This window comes from Nannobrachium achirus, assembly GCF_963921795.1.
Source record: "Nannobrachium achirus genome assembly, chromosome: 22".
In the NCBI taxonomy this organism is placed as follows: Eukaryota; Metazoa; Chordata; class Actinopteri; order Myctophiformes; family Myctophidae; genus Nannobrachium; species Nannobrachium achirus.
Window position 1 is genome coordinate 38058746 of NC_137829.1, and position 20676 is coordinate 38079421.

At 46.2% G+C, this 20676-nt stretch overlaps 3 protein-coding genes across 3 annotated transcripts in view; all 3 read right to left on the bottom strand.

Annotated features, from left to right (window-relative positions):
• Positions 1 to 20676, bottom strand: part of LOC308307771 (collagen alpha-3(VI) chain-like) — a 127505-nt gene that overhangs the window by 71191 nt on the left and 35638 nt on the right. The gene's annotated exons all lie outside the window — the stretch shown is intronic.
• Positions 89 to 13079, bottom strand: LOC308308121 (collagen alpha-3(VI) chain-like; the record flags this gene model as incomplete). The annotated part of the gene is made up of 17 exons (XM_080753489.1): positions 89 to 744; positions 911 to 1510; positions 1723 to 2319; positions 2477 to 3073; positions 3240 to 3839; positions 4052 to 4648; positions 4806 to 5402; positions 5569 to 6168; positions 6381 to 6977; positions 7135 to 7731; positions 7898 to 8497; positions 8711 to 9307; positions 9465 to 10061; positions 10228 to 10827; positions 11040 to 11636; positions 11794 to 12390; positions 12557 to 13079. The coding sequence occupies 17 exons, from the start codon at positions 13077 to 13079 to the stop codon at positions 89 to 91; spliced, it is 10149 nt and encodes a 3382-aa protein (XP_080609615.1).
• Positions 13346 to 18043, bottom strand: LOC308308122 (collagen alpha-3(VI) chain-like; the record flags this gene model as incomplete). The annotated part of the gene is made up of 2 exons (XM_080753490.1): positions 13346 to 13968; positions 17806 to 18043. The coding sequence occupies 2 exons, from the start codon at positions 18041 to 18043 to the stop codon at positions 13346 to 13348; spliced, it is 861 nt and encodes a 286-aa protein (XP_080609616.1).

A 20676-nucleotide genomic window follows, 5' to 3' on the forward strand; every position in this document is an offset into this window, starting at 1 on the left:
AATCAGAAATCAAAGTCAAAATGCTTTCAACATACCTTTGTACTAACTGAAAATGATATGTCAGTTTGCCGTGTGCGACACTTGATGCTTATGCTAACCAGGATATGGGGTGCACGCTGGGAGCTATCAGAGCAAGTGTTGTCTTACCTTCGACTGTCAGGGTTGTGGGGGCCACTTCAACACCTACGGTGTTGAGAGAGGCAATGAATGTCTGCGGGACATTAGGGAGGTCAGAAAAGTCAGACACAGACTGGGCATAATTAGGATCTGAGGCAATCCTCTGAACCTCTCTGCTAGAATTTCTAGTTCCGATGCCGAAGATCAAAACCCCGTCCGACTTGAGGGCGGAGGCTGGTGTATCGACATTATCACTAGACCGCCCTCCGCTCAACACAATCAAAATCTGAGGGATGCCCTCTTGACGCCTACTTCCAGAGGAGGCCGTAAACACGTTGTCCCTGACATATTGGAGGGCTGCCCCGGTGTTGAGCGGCCTGCCTCCTCTGTGCCTCAGCCCTCTGACCGTATCAGCGATGTCTTCCTTTGTGGTGTATGTGTTCAGATTGAAGTGCACCTCTGAATCTCTGCTGTATTGGACCACAGAAACACGGTCTTTGTTTTCACCAATGATCAAGTTCTCCACCACTCTCTGAACAAAATCACGCATGGCAGGGAATCCATTCCTTGTGCCATCAGACCCATCCAGAAGGAATACTACATCCCTTCTGGCAGTGTCATCATCAACTGGGGAAGCAAAGACAGACAATATGTCAGATAAACTAGACAGAAATGGTGCGGAACAATCATCAGTAGTGTAGATGTTTTACTACCTATTCAGTGCCCCCTAACCTTGCCTGAAAAAAATATGTTTTCCTCTACCACCAGCAAAAGGTCATGCCTGTTAACATACCTAACACAGTTGGTGATTCGGGAGTAACCTCGACAAGCACCGTTTCCATGGAGGAGCGAAGTTTCTCCTGGACACTGGGGAGGTCAGTGAAGTCAGACACAGACACAGCATTACTGGGCTCTTGGGATATCTTTTGCAGTTCTCTGGCATCAGAGCCCCTGGTTCCAATCGCAAAGGTGGAGACTCCCATCTCTTTGAGAGCAGAGGCTGGTGTGTCAACATTGTCAAAGGACTTTCCGCCAATCAGCGCAATTAGTAACTGTGGCACACCTTCCAGGCGCCTGCTTCCAGCGGAAGCGGTGAAGACATTATCTATCAAATACTGGAGAGCTGCTCCAGTGTTGAGGGGCCTTCCACCTTTGTGCCTCATGCCTTTGACAATGTCAAGGATCGCGCTCTTTGTTGTGTATGTGTTCAGATAGAATTGGACAGCTGCATCTCTGCTGTACTGAACCACTGACACACGATCTGTGTTCTCACCCACATTCAGGGTCTCTACTGCTCTCTGGACAAAGTCACGCATTGCTGGGAATCCATTTCTAGTGCCATCAGATCCATCCAGTAAGAACACAACATCCCTTCCGGGAGCACGGTGCTCAACTAGGGAACAGGAAATATACATTACTATTAGGGTTCACGTGTGGTGACATGTGAAACTGAGGTCATTTGATCTGATCACTTCAATTCCCTGACCATTTTCTTTGAAAGTGGTGCAACTACTTGGACTAATCCAAACTGAATGAAAGCTAAATGTGAACACGTTTAAATGGAAAGACACCCAGGTGTCTGTTAAACAATGGTCAGTGTCTTACCAGTTACTGTTGGGGTCATGGGTGTAGCCCTCACTATGACTGTGCTCATGGCAGAGGACAGCTGCTCTTGGACGTTGGGGAGGTCAGTGAATTCAGACACTGCAAAGGCATAACTAGGCTCATAGGATATCCTCTGCAGTTCTCTGCTGTCAGAGCTCCTGGTTCCAATGCCAAACACAACAATGCCCTGCTCTTTGAGAGCAGATGCTGGTGTATCTACATTGTCAAAAGACCTTCCACCATTCAGCAGTATCAGCATCTGTGGAACACCTTCCAGGCGCCTGCTTCCAGAGGAGGCAGTAAAGACGTTGTCCCTGACGTACTGGAGGGCTGCCCCAGTGTTAAGGGGTCTGCCCCCTCTGTGCCTCAGGCCTCTGACCGTGTCCACAATATCGGCTTTTGTGATGTATGTGTTCAGATTGAAGTGGACCTCAGCATCTCTGCTGTACTGGGCCACTGAGACACGGTCTTTGTTTTCTCCGACATTCAGTCTGTCCACCACTCTCTGAACAAAGTCTATCATAGCTGGGAATCCATTCCTTGTGCCATCAGAACCATCAAGTAGGAACACTACATCCCTTCCGGCAGTTCTTTCATCTACTAGGAGAATCAGAAATCAAAGTAAAAATGCTTTCAACATACCTTTGTACTAACTGAAAATGATATGTCAGTTTGCCGTGTGCGACACTTGATGCTTATGCTAACCAGGATATGGGGTGCACGCTGGGAGCTATCAGAGCAAGTGTTGTCTTACCTTCGACTGTCAGGGTTGTGGGGGCCACTTCAACACCTACGGTGTTGAGAGAGGCAATGAATGTCTGCGGGACATTAGGGAGGTCAGAAAAGTCAGACACAGACTGGGCATAATTAGGATCTGAGGCAATCCTCTGAACCTCTCTGCTAGAATTTCTAGTTCCGATGCCGAAGATCAAAACCCCGTCCGACTTGAGGGCGGAGGCTGGTGTATCGACATTATCACTAGACCGCCCTCCGCTCAACACAATCAAAATCTGAGGGATGCCCTCTTGACGCCTACTTCCAGAGGAGGCCGTAAACACGTTGTCCCTGACATATTGGAGGGCTGCCCCGGTGTTGAGCGGCCTGCCTCCTCTGTGCCTCAGCCCTCTGACCGTATCAGCGATGTCTTCCTTTGTGGTGTATGTGTTCAGATTGAAGTGCACCTCTGAATCTCTGCTGTATTGGACCACAGAAACACGGTCTTTGTTTTCACCAATGATCAAGTTCTCCACCACTCTCTGAACAAAATCACTCATGGCAGGGAATCCATTCCTTGTGCCATCAGACCCATCCAGAAGGAATACTACATCCCTTCTGGCAGTGTCATCATCAACTGGGGAAGCAAAGACAGACAATATGTCAGATAAACTAGACAGAAATGGTGCGGAACAATCATCAGTAGTGTAGATGTTTTACTACCTATTCAGTGCCCCCTAACCTTGCCTGAAAAAAATATGTTTTCCTCTACCACCAGCAAAAGGTCATGCCTGTTAACATACCTAACACAGTTGGTGATTCGGGAGTAACCTCGACAAGCACCGTTTCCATGGAGGAGCGAAGTTTCTCCTGGACACTGGGGAGGTCAGTGAAGTCAGACACAGACACAGCATTACTGGGCTCTTGGGATATCTTTTGCAGTTCTCTGGCATCAGAGCCCCTGGTTCCAATCGCAAAGGTGGAAACTCCCATCTCTTTGAGAGCAGAGGCTGGTGTGTCAACATTGTCAAAGGACTTTCCGCCAATCAGCGCAATTAGTAACTGTGGCACACCTTCCAGGCGCCTGCTTCCAGCGGAAGCGGTGAAGACATTATCTATCAAATACTGGAGAGCTGCTCCAGTGTTGAGGGGCCTTCCACCTTTGTGCCTCATGCCTTTGACAATGTCAAGGATCTCGCTCTTTGTTGTGTATGTGTTCAGATAGAATTGGACAGCTGCATCTCTGCTGTACTGAACCACTGACACACGATCTGTGTTCTCACCCACATTCAGGGTCTCTACTGCTCTCTGGACAAAGTCACGCATTGCTGGGAATCCATTTCTAGTGCCATCAGATCCATCCAGTAAGAACACAACATCCCTTCCGGGAGCACGGTGCTCAACTAGGGAACAGGAAATATACATTACTATTAGGGTTCACGTGTGGTGACATGTGAAACTGAGGTCATTTGATCTGATCACTTCAATTCCCTGACCATTTTCTTTGAAAGTGGTGCAACTACTTGGACTAATCCAAACTGAATGAAAGCTAAATGTGAACACGTTTAAATGGAAAGACACCCAGGTGTCTGTTAAACAATGGTCAGTGTCTTACCAGTTACTGTTGGGGTCATGGGTGTAGCCCTCACTATGACTGTGCTCATGGCAGAGGACAGCTGCTCTTGGACGTTGGGGAGGTCAGTGAATTCAGACACTGCAAAGGCATAACTAGGCTCATAGGATATCCTCTGCAGTTCTCTGCTGTCAGAGCTCCTGGTTCCAATGCCAAACACAACAATGCCCTGCTCTTTGAGAGCAGATGCTGGTGTATCTACATTGTCAAAAGACCTTCCACCATTCAGCAGTATCAGCATCTGTGGAACACCTTCCAGGCGCCTGCTTCCAGAGGAGGCAGTAAAGACATTGTCCCTGACGTACTGGAGGGCTGCCCCAGTGTTAAGGGGTCTGCCCCCTCTGTGCCTCAGGCCTCTGACCGTGTCCACAATATCGGCTTTTGTGGTGTATGTGTTCAGATTGAAGTGGACCTCAGCATCTCTGCTGTACTGGGCCACTGAGACACGGTCTTTGTTTTCTCCGACATTCAGTCTGTCCACCACTCTCTGAACAAAGTCTAACATAGCTGGGAATCCATTCCTTGTGCCATCAGAACCATCAAGTAGGAACACTACATCCCTTCCGGCAGTTCTTTCATCTACTAGGAGAATCAGAAATCAAAGTAAAAATGCTTTCAACATACCTTTGTACTAACTGAAAATGATATGTCAGTTTGCCGTGTGCGACACTTGATGCTTATGCTAACCAGGATATGGGGTGCACGCTGGGAGCTATCAGAGCAAGTGTTGTCTTACCTTCGACTGTCAGGGTTGTGGGGGCCACTTCAACACCTACGGTGTTGAGAGAGGCAATGAATGTCTGCGGGACATTAGGGAGGTCAGAAAAGTCAGACACAGACTGGGCATAATTAGGATCTGAGGCAATCCTCTGAACCTCTCTGCTAGAATTTCTAGTTCCGATGCCGAAGATCAAAACCCCGTCCGACTTGAGGGCGGAGGCTGGTGTATCGACATTATCACTAGACCGCCCTCCGCTCAACACAATCAAAATCTGAGGGATGCCCTCTTGACGCCTACTTCCAGAGGAGGCCGTAAACACGTTGTCCCTGACATATTGGAGGGCTGCCCCGGTGTTGAGCGGCCTGCCTCCTCTGTGCCTCAGCCCTCTGACCGTATCAGCGATGTCTTCCTTTGTGGTGTATGTGTTCAGATTGAAGTGCACCTCTGAATCTCTGCTGTATTGGACCACAGAAACACGGTCTTTGTTTTCACCAATGTTCAAGTTCTCCACCACTCTCTGAACAAAATCACGCATGGCAGGGAATCCATTCCTTGTGCCATCAGACCCATCCAGAAGGAATACTACATCCCTTCTGGCAGTGTCATCATCAACTGGGGAAGCAAAGACAGACAATATGTCAGATAAACTAGACAGAAATGGTGCGGAACAATCATCAGTAGTGTAGATGTTTTACTACCTATTCAGTGCCCCCTAACCTTGCCTGAAAAAAATATGTTTTCCTCTACCACCAGCAAAAGGTCATGCCTGTTAACATACCTAACACAGTTGGTGATTCGGGAGTAACCTCGACAAGCACCGTTTCCATGGAGGAGCGAAGTTTCTCCTGGACACTGGGGAGGTCAGTGAAGTCAGACACAGACACAGCATTACTGGGCTCTTGGGATATCTTTTGCAGTTCTCTGGCATCAGAGCCCCTGGTTCCAATCGCAAAGGTGGAGACTCCCATCTCTTTGAGAGCAGAGGCTGGTGTGTCAACATTGTCAAAGGACTTTCCGCCAATCAGCGCAATTAGTAACTGTGGCACACCTTCCAGGCGCCTGCTTCCAGCGGAAGCGGTGAAGACATTATCTATCAAATACTGGAGAGCTGCTCCAGTGTTGAGGGGCCTTCCACCTTTGTGCCTCATGCCTTTGACAATGTCAAGGATCTCGCTCTTTGTTGTGTATGTGTTCAGATAGAATTGGACAGCTGCATCTCTGCTGTACTGAACCACTGACACACGATCTGTGTTCTCACCCACATTCAGGGTCTCTACTGCTCTCTGGACAAAGTCACGCATTGCTGGGAATCCATTTCTAGTGCCATCAGATCCATCCAGTAAGAACACAACATCCCTTCCGGGAGCACGGTGCTCAACTAGGGAACAGGAAATATACATTACTATTAGGGTTCACGTGTGGTGACATGTGAAACTGAGGTCATTTGATCTGATCACTTCAATTCCCTGACCATTTTCTTTGAAAGTGGTGCAACTACTTGGACTAATCCAAACTGAATGAAAGCTAAATGTGAACACGTTTAAATGGAAAGACACCCAGGTGTCTGTTAAACAATGGTCAGTGTCTTACCAGTTACTGTTGGGGTCATGGGTGTAGCCCTCACTATGACTGTGCTCATGGCAGAGGACAGCTGCTCTTGGACGTTGGGGAGGTCAGTGAATTCAGACACTGCAAAGGCATAACTAGGCTCATAGGATATCCTCTGCAGTTCTCTGCTGTCAGAGCTCCTGGTTCCAATGCCAAACACAACAATGCCCTGCTCTTTGAGAGCAGATGCTGGTGTATCTACATTGTCAAAAGACCTTCCACCATTCAGCAGTATCAGCATCTGTGGAACACCTTCCAGGCGCCTGCTTCCAGAGGAGGCAGTAAAGACATTGTCCCTGACGTACTGGAGGGCTGCCCCAGTGTTGAGGGGTCTGCCCCCTCTGTGCCTCAGGCCTCTGACCGTGTCCACAATATCGGCTTTTGTGGTGTATGTGTTCAGATTGAAGTGGACCTCAGCATCTCTGCTGTACTGGGCCACTGAGACACGGTCTTTGTTTTCTCCGACATTCAGTCTGTCCACCACTCTCTGAACAAAGTCTATCATAGCTGGGAATCCATTCCTTGTGCCATCAGAACCATCAAGTAGGAACACTACATCCCTTCCGGCAGTTCTTTCATCTACTAGGAGAATCAGAAATCAAAGTCAAAATGCTTTCAACATACCTTTGTACTAACTGAAAATGATATGTCAGTTTGCCGTGTGCGACACTTGATGCTTATGCTAGCCAGGATATGGGGTGCACGCTGGGAGCTATCAGAGCAAGTGTTGTCTTACCTTCGACTGTCAGGGTTGTGGGGGCCACTTCAACACCTACGGTGTTGAGAGAGGCAATGAATGTCTGCGGGACATTAGGGAGGTCAGAAAAGTCAGACACAGACTGGGCATAATTAGGATCTGAGGCAATCCTCTGAACCTCTCTGCTAGAATTTCTAGTTCCGATGCCGAAGATCAAAACCCCGTCCGACTTGAGGGCGGAGGCTGGTGTATCTACATTATCACTAGACCGCCCTCCGCTCAACACAATCAAAATCTGAGGGATGCCCTCTTGACGCCTACTTCCAGAGGAGGCCGTAAACACGTTGTCCCTGACATATTGGAGGGCTGCCCCGGTGTTGAGCGGCCTGCCTCCTCTGTGCCTCAGCCCTCTGACCGTATCAGCGATGTCTTCCTTTGTGGTGTATGTGTTCAGATTGAAGTGCACCTCTGAATCTCTGCTGTATTGGACCACAGAAACACGGTCTTTGTTTTCACCAATGATCAAGTTCTCCACCACTCTCTGAACAAAATCACGCATGGCAGGGAATCCATTCCTTGTGCCATCAGACCCATCCAGAAGGAATACTACATCCCTTCTGGCAGTGTCATCATCAACTGGGGAAGCAAAGACAGACAATATGTCAGATAAACTAGACAGAAATGGTGCGGAACAATCATCAGTAGTGTAGATGTTTTACTACCTATTCAGTGCCCCCTAACCTTGCCTGAAAAAAATATGTTTTCCTCTACCACCAGCAAAAGGTCATGCCTGTTAACATACCTAACACAGTTGGTGATTCGGGAGTAACCTCGACAAGCACCGTTTCCATGGAGGAGCGAAGTTTCTCCTGGACACTGGGGAGGTCAGTGAAGTCAGACACAGACACAGCATTACTGGGCTCTTGGGATATCTTTTGCAGTTCTCTGGCATCAGAGCCCCTGGTTCCAATCGCAAAGGTGGAGACTCCCATCTCTTTGAGAGCAGAGGCTGGTGTGTCAACATTGTCAAAGGACTTTCCGCCAATCAGCGCAATTAGTAACTGTGGCACACCTTCCAGGCGCCTGCTTCCAGCGGAAGCGGTGAAGACATTATCTATCAAATACTGGAGAGCTGCTCCAGTGTTGAGGGGCCTTCCACCTTTGTGCCTCATGCCTTTGACAATGTCAAGGATCGCGCTCTTTGTTGTGTATGTGTTCAGATAGAATTGGACAGCTGCATCTCTGCTGTACTGAACCACTGACACACGATCTGTGTTCTCACCCACATTCAGGGTCTCTACTGCTCTCTGGACAAAGTCACGCATTGCTGGGAATCCATTTCTAGTGCCATCAGATCCATCCAGTAAGAACACAACATCCCTTCCGGGAGCACGGTGCTCAACTAGGGAACAGGAAATATACATTACTATTAGGGTTCACGTGTGGTGACATGTGAAACTGAGGTCATTTGATCTGATCACTTCAATGCCCTGACTTATTTTCTTTGAAAGTGGTGCAACTACTTGGACTAATCCAAACTGAATGAAAGCTAAATGTGAACACGTTTAAATGGAAAGACACCCAGGTGTCTGTTAAACAATGTTCAGTGTCTTACCAGTTACTGTTGGGGTCATGGGTGTAGCCCTCACTATGACTGTGCTCATGGCAGAGGACAGCTGCTCTTGGATGTTGGGGAGGTCAGTGAATTCAGACACTGCAAAGGCATAACTAGGCTCATAGGATATCCTCTGCAGTTCTCTGCTGTCAGAGCTCCTGGTTCCAATGCCAAACACAACAATGCCCTGCTCTTTGAGAGCAGATGCTGGTGTATCTACATTGTCAAAAGACCTTCCACCATTCAGCAGTATCAGCATCTGTGGAACACCTTCCAGGCGCCTGCTTCCAGAGGAGGCAGTAAAGACATTGTCCCTGACGTACTGGAGGGCTGCCCCAGTGTTGAGGGGTCTGCCCCCTCTGTGCCTCAGGCCTCTGACCGTGTCCACAATATCGGCTTTTGTGGTGTATGTGTTCAGATTGAAGTGGACCTCAGCATCTCTGCTGTACTGGGCCACTGAGACACGGTCTTTGTTTTCTCCGACATTCAGTCTGTCCACCACTCTCTGAACAAAGTCTATCATAGCTGGGAATCCATTCCTTGTGCCATCAGAACCATCAAGTAGGAACACTACATCCCTTCCGGCAGTTCTTTCATCTACTAGGAGAATCAGAAATCAAAGTCAAAATGCTTTCAACATACCTTTGTACTAACTGAAAATGATATGTCAGTTTGCCGTGTGCGACACTTGATGCTTATGCTAACCAGGATATGGGGTGCACGCTGGGAGCTATCAGAGCAAGTGTTGTCTTACCTTCGACTGTCAGGGTTGTGGGGGCCACTTCAACACCTATGGTGTTGAGAGAGGCAATGAATGTCTGCGGGACATTAGGGAGGTCAGAAAAGTCAGACACAGACTGGGCATAATTAGGATCTGAGGCAATCCTCTGAACCTCTCTGCTAGAATTTCTAGTTCCGATGCCGAAGATCAAAACCCCGTCCGACTTGAGGGCGGAGGCTGGTGTATCGACATTATCACTAGACCGCCCTCCGCTCAACACAATCAAAATCTGAGGGATGCCCTCTTGACGCCTACTTCCAGAGGAGGCCGTAAACACGTTGTCCCTGACATATTGGAGGGCTGCCCCGGTGTTGAGCGGCCTGCCTCCTCTGTGCCTCAGCCCTCTGACCGTATCAGCGATGTCTTCCTTTGTGGTGTATGTGTTCAGATTGAAGTGCACCTCTGAATCTCTGCTGTATTGGACCACAGAAACACGGTCTTTGTTTTCACCAATGTTCAAGTTCTCCACCACTCTCTGAACAAAATCACGCATGGCAGGGAATCCATTCCTTGTGCCATCAGACCCATCCAGAAGGAATACTACATCCCTTCTGGCAGTGTCATCATCAACTGGGGAAGCAAAGACAGACAATATGTCAGATAAACTAGGCAGAAATGGTGTTGAACAATCATCAGTGGTGTAGATGTTTTACTACCTCTTCAGTGCCCCCTAACCTTGCCTGAAAAAAAATTGTTTTCCTCTACCACCAGCAAAAGGTCATGCCTGTTAACATACCTAACACAGTTGGTGATTCGGGAGTAACCTCGACAAGCACCGTTTCCATGGAGAAGCGAAGTTTCTCCTGGACACTGGGGAGGTCAGTGAAGTCAGACACAGACACAGCATTACTGGGCTCTTGGGATATCTTTTGCAGTTCTCTGGCATCAGAGCCCCTGGTTCCAATCGCAAAGGTGGAGACTCCCATCTCTTTGAGAGCAGAGGCTGGTGTGTCAACATTGTCAAAGGACTTTCCGCCAATCAGCGCAATTAGTAACTGTGGCACACCTTCCAGGCGCCTGCTTCCAGCGGAAGCGGTGAAGACATTATCTATCAAATACTGGAGAGCTGCTCCAGTGTTGAGGGGCCTTCCACCTTTGTGCCTAATGCCTTTGACAATGTCAAGGATCTCGCTCTTTGTTGTGTATGTGTTCAGATAGAATTGGACAGCTGCATCTCTGCTGTACTGAACCACTGACACACGATCTGTGTTCTCACCCACATTCAGGGTCTCTACTGCTCTCTGGACAAAGTCACGCATTGCTGGGAATCCATTTCTAGTGCCATCAGATCCATCCAGTAAGAACACAACATCCCTTCCGGGAGCACGGTGCTCAACTAGGGAACAGGAAATATACATTACTATTAGGGTTCACGTGTGGTGACATGTGAAACTGAGGTCATTTGATCTGATCACTTCAATTCCCTGACCATTTTCTTTGAAAGTGGTGCAACTACTTGGACTAATCCAAACTGAATGAAAGCTAAATGTGAACACGTTTAAATGGAAAGACACCCAGGTGTCTGTTAAACAATGGTCAGTGTCTTACCAGTTACTGTTGGGGTCATGGGTGTAGCCCTCACTATGACTGTGCTCATGGCAGAGGACAGCTGCTCTTGGACGTTGGGGAGGTCAGTGAATTCAGACACTGCAAAGGCATAACTAGGCTCATAGGATATCCTCTGCAGTTCTCTGCTGTCAGAGCTCCTGGTTCCAATGCCAAACACAACAATGCCCTGCTCTTTGAGAGCAGATGCTGGTGTATCTACATTGTCAAAAGACCTTCCACCATTCAGCAGTATCAGCATCTGTGGAACACCTTCCAGGCGCCTGCTTCCAGAGGAGGCAGTAAAGACATTGTCCCTGACGTACTGGAGGGCTGCCCCAGTGTTGAGGGGTCTGCCCCCTCTGTGCCTCAGGCCTCTGACCGTGTCCACAATATCGGCTTTTGTGGTGTATGTGTTCAGATTGAAGTGGACCTCAGCATCTCTGCTGTACTGGGCCACTGAGACACGGTCTTTGTTTTCTCCGACATTCAGTCTGTCCACCACTCTCTGAACAAAGTCTATCATAGCTGGGAATCCATTCCTTGTGCCATCAGAACCATCAAGTAGGAACACTACATCCCTTCCGGCAGTTCTTTCATCTACTAGGAGAATCAGAAATCAAAGTCAAAATGCTTTCAACATACCTTTGTACTAACTGAAATTGATATGTCAGTTTGCCGTGTGCGACACTTGATGCTTATGCTAACCAGGATATGGGGTGCACGCTGGGAGCTATCAGAGCAAGTGTTGTCTTACCTTCGACTGTCAGGGTTGTGGGGGCCACTTCAACACCTACGGTGTTGAGAGAGGCAATGAATGTCTGCGGGACATTAGGGAGGTCAGAAAAGTCAGACACAGACTGGGCATAATTAGGATCTGAGGCAATCCTCTGAACCTCTCTGCTAGAATTTCTAGTTCCGATGCCGAAGATCAAAACCCCGTCCGACTTGAGGGCGGAGGCTGGTGTATCGACATTATCACTAGACCGCCCTCCGCTCAACACAATCAACATCTGAGGGATGCCCTCTTGACGCCTACTTCCAGAGGAGGCCGTAAAGACGTTGTCCCTGACATATTGGAGGGCTGCCCCGGTGTTGAGCGGCCTGCCTCCTCTGTGCCTCAGCCCTCTGACCGTATCAGCGATGTCTTCCTTTGTGGTGTATGTGTTCAGATTGAAGTGCACCTCTGAATCTCTGCTGTATTGGACCACAGAAACACGGTCTTTGTTTTCACCAATGTTCAAGTTCTCCACCACTCTCTGAACAAAATCACGCATGGCAGGGAATCCATTCCTTGTGCCATCAGACCCATCCAGAAGGAATACTACATCCCTTCTGGCAGTGTCATCATCAACTGGGGAAGCAAAGACAGACAATATGTCAGATAAACTAGACAGAAATGGTGCGGAACAATCATCAGTAGTGTAGATGTTTTACTACCTATTCAGTGCCCCCTAACCTTGCCTGAAAAAAATATGTTTTCCTCTACCACCAGCAAAAGGTCATGCCTGTTAACATACCTAACACAGTTGGTGATTCGGGAGTAACCTCGACAAGCACCGTTTCCATGGAGGAGCGAAGTTTCTCCTGGACACTGGGGAGGTCAGTGAAGTCAGACACAGACACAGCATTACTGGGCTCTTGGGATATCTTTTGCAGTTCTCTGGCATCAGAGCCCCTGGTTCCAATCGCAAAGGTGGAAACTCCCATCTCTTTGAGAGCAGAGGCTGGTGTGTCAACATTGTCAAAGGACTTTCCGCCAATCAGCGCAATTAGTAACTGTGGCACACCTTCCAGGCGCCTGCTTCCAGCGGAAGCGGTGAAGACATTATCTATCAAATACTGGAGAGCTGCTCCAGTGTTGAGGGGCCTTCCACCTTTGTGCCTCATGCCTCTGACAATGTCAAGGATCTCGCTCTTTGTTGTGTATGTGTTCAGATAGAATTGGACAGCTGCATCTCTGCTGTACTGAACCACTGACACACGATCTGTGTTCTCACCCACATTCAGGGTCTCTACTGCTCTCTGGACAAAGTCACGCATTGCTGGGAATCCATTTCTAGTGCCATCAGATCCATCCAGTAAGAACACAACATCCCTTCCTGGAGCACGGTGCTCAACTAGGGAACAGGAAATATACATTACTATTAGGGTTCACGTGTGGTGACATGTGAAACTGAGGTCATTTGATCTGATCACTTCAATTCCCTGACCATTTTCTTTGAAAGTGGTGCAACTACTTGGACTAATCCAAACTGAATGAAAGCTAAATGTGGACACGTTTAAATGGAAATACACCCAGGTGTCTGTTAAACAATGGTCAGTGTCTTACCAGTTACTGTTGGGGTCATGGGTGTAGCCCTCACTATGACTGTGCTCATGGCAGAGGACAGCTGCTCTTGGACGTTGGGGAGGTCAGTGAATTCAGACACTGCAAAGGCATAACTAGGCTCATAGGATATCCTCTGCAGTTCTCTGCTGTCAGAGCTCCTGGTTCCAATGCCAAACACAACAATGCCCTGCTCTTTGAGAGCAGATGCTGGTGTATCTACATTGTCAAAAGACCTTCCACCATTCAGCAGTATCAGCATCTGTGGAACACCTTCCAGGCGCCTGCTTCCAGAGGAGGCAGTAAAGACGTTGTCCCTGACGTACTGGAGGGCTGCCCCAGTGTTGAGGGGTCTGCCCCCTCTGTGCCTCAGGCCTCTGACTGTGCCCACAATGTCGGCTTTTGTGGTGTATGTGTTCAGATTGAAGTGGACCTCTGCATCTCTACTGTATTGGACTACAGATACATGGTCTTTGTTTTCACCAATGTTCAAGTTTTTCACCACTCTCTTAACAAAATCACGGATGGCAGGGAATCCATTCCTTGTGCCATCAGACCCATCCAGAAGGAATACTACATCCCTTCTGGCAGTGTTATCCTCTACTAAGGAAACAAATACAGACAAGATGTCAGACAAATTATAGACAGGTAAAGTACATTTCCACAATGTCAGATTTAAAGTAACTCCTTACCAGGCATTGTTTCCTCTTGTGCTGTTACTTGAGTAAGATGTGTCACCAAACTTTGTTGAATGTTGCTAAGATTTGCAAAGTCAGGAACTGAATAAGCATAATTTTGGTCTGAGGAAATGGTTTTAAGCTCAACCGGATTCGTCATTCTTGAGCCAATAGCAAATGTTATAATTCCTTCGTTTTTTAGTGCACTCGCGGGGCCTCTGGGAAAATCTCTCGATCTACCTCCAGCCAGTACAATAAGTATCTGAATGGCACCTTCATCACGTCGACTCCCAGCATTTGGAACAAAGATGTTATCCTTCACAAACTGAAGCGCTGTTCCAATATATTGTGGCCTTCCACCTTTTGGTCTTAAGTTTGTTACATGCTTCAGAAGATCATCTTTCGTCTTATAAGTATTCAGTTTGAAGTTTACCTCAGCATTATTACTATACTGTACTACAGCAACTTGGTCTTTTCCTTGGTCCACATGTAGGGTACCCACAACCTTTGCAACAAAGTCACGTATGGCTGTGAATCTGTTCCTAACATCATCAGATCCATCAAGAAGGAAGACAATATCCCTTTTCCCACTGGGTGCTGAAACTAAGATAAACAGTCTCCAGTCAATTACATTAAACCATGTACAACTTCAATAAACACTATGAAAACATTCAGGGTGTGATTCACTCACCTACACCAGGGCTGACTGTAACTTTGACAGATGCAACATCTGAAAGCAACTGCTGCCTCACAACTCTAAGGTCAGATATGTCATTGATAAAGTATGCCTCTCCAGGACTGAGAGCCAGGCTCTTCATCTCTGACCTATCTGCCTTATTAACCCCAACAGCGAAGAGCACAACTCCAGCTGTTCTTAGATGATCTAACGGGATTAGGACATCAACTTCCGACTTTCTCCCACTCAACAGAATTAATATCTGGGGGACACCTTCTTGGGCTCTGCTCCCAGAGGAGGCAATGAACACATTGTTTTTCACATATTCAAGGGCTCCCCCAGTGTTAGTGGTCCTCCCTCCTTTAAGCCTGAAATGGCTTATATGATTCAAGATATCCCTTTCTGATGAATACGTATTTAGGAGAAAGTCAGCAGTGGGTTCATCGCTGTACTGAATTAAAGCAACTTGTGCTCTGCTGGGCCCAATTTCTATTTGTTTAACAAACTGCCTTACAAAGTCCTGAATTTGTTTTAGACTTCTGAGCATTTCATCAGATCCATCAAGGAGAAAAACAATGTCAGCATTTTGGAGATCTATTTTTGGTAGATCTGAATCGTCTGAAATGAATACAAACAAAAATTACAAGAATAATATATACATAGGCTATATGCATGGATGATGCTGTGTTTATGTATAAATATATATTCTACTTAACACAAATGTGCTGATATGCAAAGTATAAAAATCTAATTTGAATTCTTACCTAAAACAGTTGTAAATTCTGTTGTTTCATGAGAACCACTCATGATGGCTTCCAAAGATGAATGTATGCTCTTAAGATTTTTGAAGTCAATGACAGAAAACGAATATGCTGGTGTAAAGGAGATAGTCTGCAATTCCAGTGTGTCACCATTCTTTGTTCCAATGCTAATGGTCCTTATGCCATTATCTCTGAGTGACTTTGCCGGACTCCTAACATCATCACTTGATCTGCCACCACTGAAGACAAACAGATACTGTGGCACACCTTCTCCATGTCTGCCACCAACAGAAGCATGAAAGACACTGTTTCTGACAAACCCCAATGCTCTGCCAGTGTTGAGGGGTCTTCCCAACTTATGCCTCATCGTTCTTATGATGTTCAGCACATCACTCTTGGAGGAATATGAATTCAAATAGAAATTGGCTGTGGCATCTCGACTGTATTGAACGACTGCCACCTGGTCTCTGTTTGCCTCGAGAGTCAAGCTCTCAACAATCTTTTCAATAAAGCCACGTATACCCTCAAAGCCATTTCTAGAGTCATATGAGCCATCAATCAGAAATACTACATCCTTTTTATCAGAACCTGCAATGAAGACAAAGAATTCGAGAAGTAAACAAATGGTCCCTGTCAGCTTTAATTACAGTCTGGACAGTTCACATTTAATTATCAGTAAGACTCCCTAATCGGGAGATAAGCGACCGTCAGGTCGCAGCGTGATTTTAAAGCAAAATGTGTAGGAGCAGTGTGTTTGAAAAAATCGTATATGGGAGAGATCCATGTTGATGACATGAGTGTAGACATAGTGTACCGATTTGCGTGATTTTTTTTGTGTGAAAGTTTGTAGGCGCAGTGTCCAAAAATGTGTTTTGCAAGAATCGGCCTCATGGTGGTGCTAGAAGAGGGGCATGTGAGAATTGATGGCAAAATTTGGCATCGATCGGGGCAACGGTTGCGAAGATATGAGCAGGGCAAAAGTGTGACGTGCGACGTGTGACAGACTGACGGACTGACAGCCGGTGGAGGTTTTGATAGTAACTGCGACCTGACGGTCGCAAAAATGCAAATCATTTAGAATAAAGCCTATACGGAACAGGATTCAGAGAACATCTTACCAAATGTTTGTGTGGGAGAGGCTGGTTGTGTTTGGTATGAAGCCTCCTTTAACAATGACAACACATCCTGCTGAGCAGATGGAAGGTCCTCATAGTCGGTGACAGAGAGGGCATAATTAGGCTCATGAGATATGGTCTGTAGCTCTAATGTGTCTGCATCAGCCGTACCAATGCCAATTGAGATGACACCAAGCTCTTTCAACTCTCTGACAGGGATCAGTATGTCATCTCCAGATCGTCCACCACTCAGCAGCACCAGTATCTGTGGAACCCCCTCAAGATGTCTGCTTCCAGACCGAGGGGTTAAAACGACTTCCTTCATATACTGGAGAGCCACTCCAATATTGAGAGGATAACCTCCTTTGTGACTCAGATCACTTATTGCTTCGAGGACAGTATGATTCTTTGAGTATGATTTCAAACTGAAATCTATTTCTGCTGTGTCACTGTACTGGACCACAGACACACGATCTTTGCCTGTGTCAACATTCAGGTTTGCTACTATTCTCTCCACAAAGTCTTTAATGTCAGGGAATCTTCTCTGGGAATCATCAGAACCATCAAGTAAAAACACTATATCTCTTCTGTTTTTATCTGTGGCAATACAAACAAGTCATACCAAAGGATTACTGATGGAATATTTGCTCATCATGTTAATGTGTTGTATATACTATACAGGCAGTGGTTTCCAACCTTTGTTCCCTGGAAAACACCCCTCCAAGGGGACGCAAGGCCCGCCTGTATCCTAGGTTGGGAAGCACTGCATGTGATAGTTAAGGTGGATGCACATTGGTGCGTTTTTTTTTTGTTGCGAAATCGGAAATCCGAAAAAAAAATGTTTTTCAGACCAATTATTTACATGCTACGAAATTCGCTCCGATATTCTATATAAAAAACGCACCAGTGTGCAAGGAACCTTATGGTCTTACCATCATTTGATGACATGCTTGCAGGCAGTTCGGCTTTCTCAATGGCAGAGAATATTTGCTGTTGAAGGCCTGAGAGATCATTTACGTTTGAGGTAAAGAAAGCTTGACTGGGCTCATGTGCAATCATTTGAAGCTCCAGTGTGTCAGCATGCCGTAGTCCCACAACAAATGCCACCACACCAGTTTCTTTTAGGTTTGCAACGGCATTTCTGACATCATCGCTTGACCGCCCACCAGTCAACAAAATCAGAATCTGAGGGACTCCCTCATGACGCCTACTTCCAGAGGAGGCAGTAAAGATGTTGTCACTGACATACTGTAGGGCTGCCCCGGTGTTGAGGGCTCTGCCTCCTTTGTGTCTCAGACCCTGTATAGTGTCAACAACCTCCTGTTGTGTGTTGTAGGTGTTCAGATAGAACTGGACAGCTGGATCTCTGCTGTACTGAACCACTGAGACACGATCTTTGTTCTCATTCACGTTGAGTTTCTCCACCACTTTCCGAACAAACTCAACCATTGGCTCAAATGCATTCTGCATTACATCAGAGCTATCCAGTAAAAACACAACATCCCGTCCAACAGATTCAGCGTTATCTATGGATGCTTCATAGACAATAATAAGTCTCAGTTAGAGTTGTAAATGAACTCTTTGAATATAGATTGTTGAAAAACAACAACAAAAACACTGAATGGTTCCATATCAGGAAACATCTTTACATATCAAACATTAAAGGGGAGAATGACAGAATAAAAGAAAGAAAGATCTTACCCAATACATTCTGTGCTTTGTGTCTTGGCTGACGAGGCACTCTTTTCACAAAGGACACAAGTTGTTGCTGGACACTCCCAAGCTCCTCAAACCGAGGGACAGAGAATGAATAGGCAGGGGTGTGTGCAATCATTTGTAGCTCTATTAAGTCTGCACTCCTTGGCCCTACACTGAATGGAACAATGTGATCCTGTTTAAGAGCTTTAGCGGCACCTGCAACATCATCCTGTGATCTCCCTCCACTCAAAAGAATCAATATCTGAGGGACACCTTCTTGACGCCGACTCCCCAAGGAGTCAACAAACACATGATCTCTCACATAGTTGAGAGCTTCTCCGGTGTTACGGACGCTCCCACCTTTATGCTGTAGCTGTTGGATGGAGCTAAGAAGGTCTTGTTTTCTCATGTGCGTGTTGAGATTGAAATGGGTCTGTGTCTCTCTGCTGTACTGGACTACAGAGACACGGTCCTTGCTCTCTCCAACATTTAGAGTGTCTACCACTCTTTGGACAAAATCACGCATCGCTGAGAATCCATTCCTAGTGTCATCTGACCCATCCAACAGAAACACTATGTCTCTTTGTGTAGCATCTAATTCAACTGGGAAAAATGGAAAGCACCTGTTTAGGTTCAAGCATTAAGATGACAACATACTTTATCTTTCAACTACTAAATGCATTAATTATTCAGCGATGAGATACACAATAGTACATTAAGCTTGTTTTAACATCAAACCACATGCTTATACAACAATATTCATACCAGTTCATGCAAATAAAATGGCAATACAATGGCAGAATATGTAAAAAAAATAAAAAAATAAAGATACGTTTCAAACACCTACAATTAGCTATGAGATAAAGAAGAACACCCCTTTCTCCACAATTAAAGGGGGCAAAGAGGATTATGAGACAATGGAGAACTTAGAGCAACTGGCAATATTCAGTCAATGATAAGATTATCATTGGCTCAAGGAAGAGCGTATGATTAAAGTGATGCGAACATTCGTTGATGTCAAGCATTCAAGAGAGGATCTCCAATAAAGAAGAAGAAATGGCCAAATGTCCTCTCATGCATGAAGCAGTTTGAGGACAATGAAACTCATCGACTGATGTTCTTCCAAAAGATGATGCAGTTTCATTAAAACCCATCAAACGTCAAGACCAGTTATCTATAGTATAAATGCATGGCATCTCAGGATGTCAACTTGATTCTCAATCTTGAATCAATGACATGTCTTACCTATAATGGTGGGGGGTTCGATTCCCATTTTTGACTGGACAAATGCAAGGATCTCTGGCTGTATAGATAAGAGTTCACCAAAGACAGGCAGGTTAAAAAGAAATCTGGAGGAGTGGGCAATTTTCCGAAGCTCTTCCTCTTTAGTGTTCTTCATTCCAATGGCAAAAGAAAGAACCCCAATATGTTTCAGGCTGGATGCAGTGTCCGTGACATCATCACTGGACTCCCCGCCAGTCAGCAAAAACAGAACCTGAGGAACGCCCTCTAGGCGTCTGCTACCAGATGAAGTGGAAAACACATAGTCTCTGACGAAATGAAGAGCAGCTCCTGTGTTCCGCAGACTTCCTCCTTTGTGGCGTAGGCTTCTCACAGCATAGACGATAGCCTTTTTTGTCTGGTGAGTGCTTAAGTTGAAGTAAGCTGTGGCACGGTCACTGTAATGCACCACAGCTACTCTGACATTGTCCCCATCGATTTCTAGCTCTTCTACCATTCTTCTGATGAACTCTCGCATGGCTGGCAGTCCATTTCTGGAGTCGTCTGAACCATCAAGGAGAAACACTATATCCCTTTTGGTGCCATCTGTATCAACTACGTGATAGATAGAAATGGACCGACTTAAATACATTTTGGAGAACATTTTAGAAAGAAGAACGTATTTGACAATGCTCATGCATATATATCGGCATGAGTGACAAGCTGGAAAATTGAGCTCCAAGCCACTGTTCTGAAAGAATAATTACTAACAGAACTACTAAGGAACCATCTTTTTATTTAAAAAAAGATGTCAGGAGAGGCACTTTTCATCCACCAATGGTCAAATGAAAAAGAAATGTGTGGAAATGATGGAAACGAAGTCAAATAATACAAAAGAAACTTTGATTAATCAGCAAATTCATGCTGGCTATTCTGGAGGGAAAGAACAGAGCAAAGCTCTTTGTAAGAGAACAATATTGTATGCCATGTATTAAGCATATTTGTATTTGAAATTCTTACCTATAAAATCAGGGACTGCAGAGGCCACAGGTTCCTCTGTGTCTTTTGACATGCTGAGTGTAGCAACAAGTTGTGACTGGATTGAGGGCAACTCAGAGAAATCAGTGACTTTATATGCAAAACCAATCATTTCCATCTCTGAG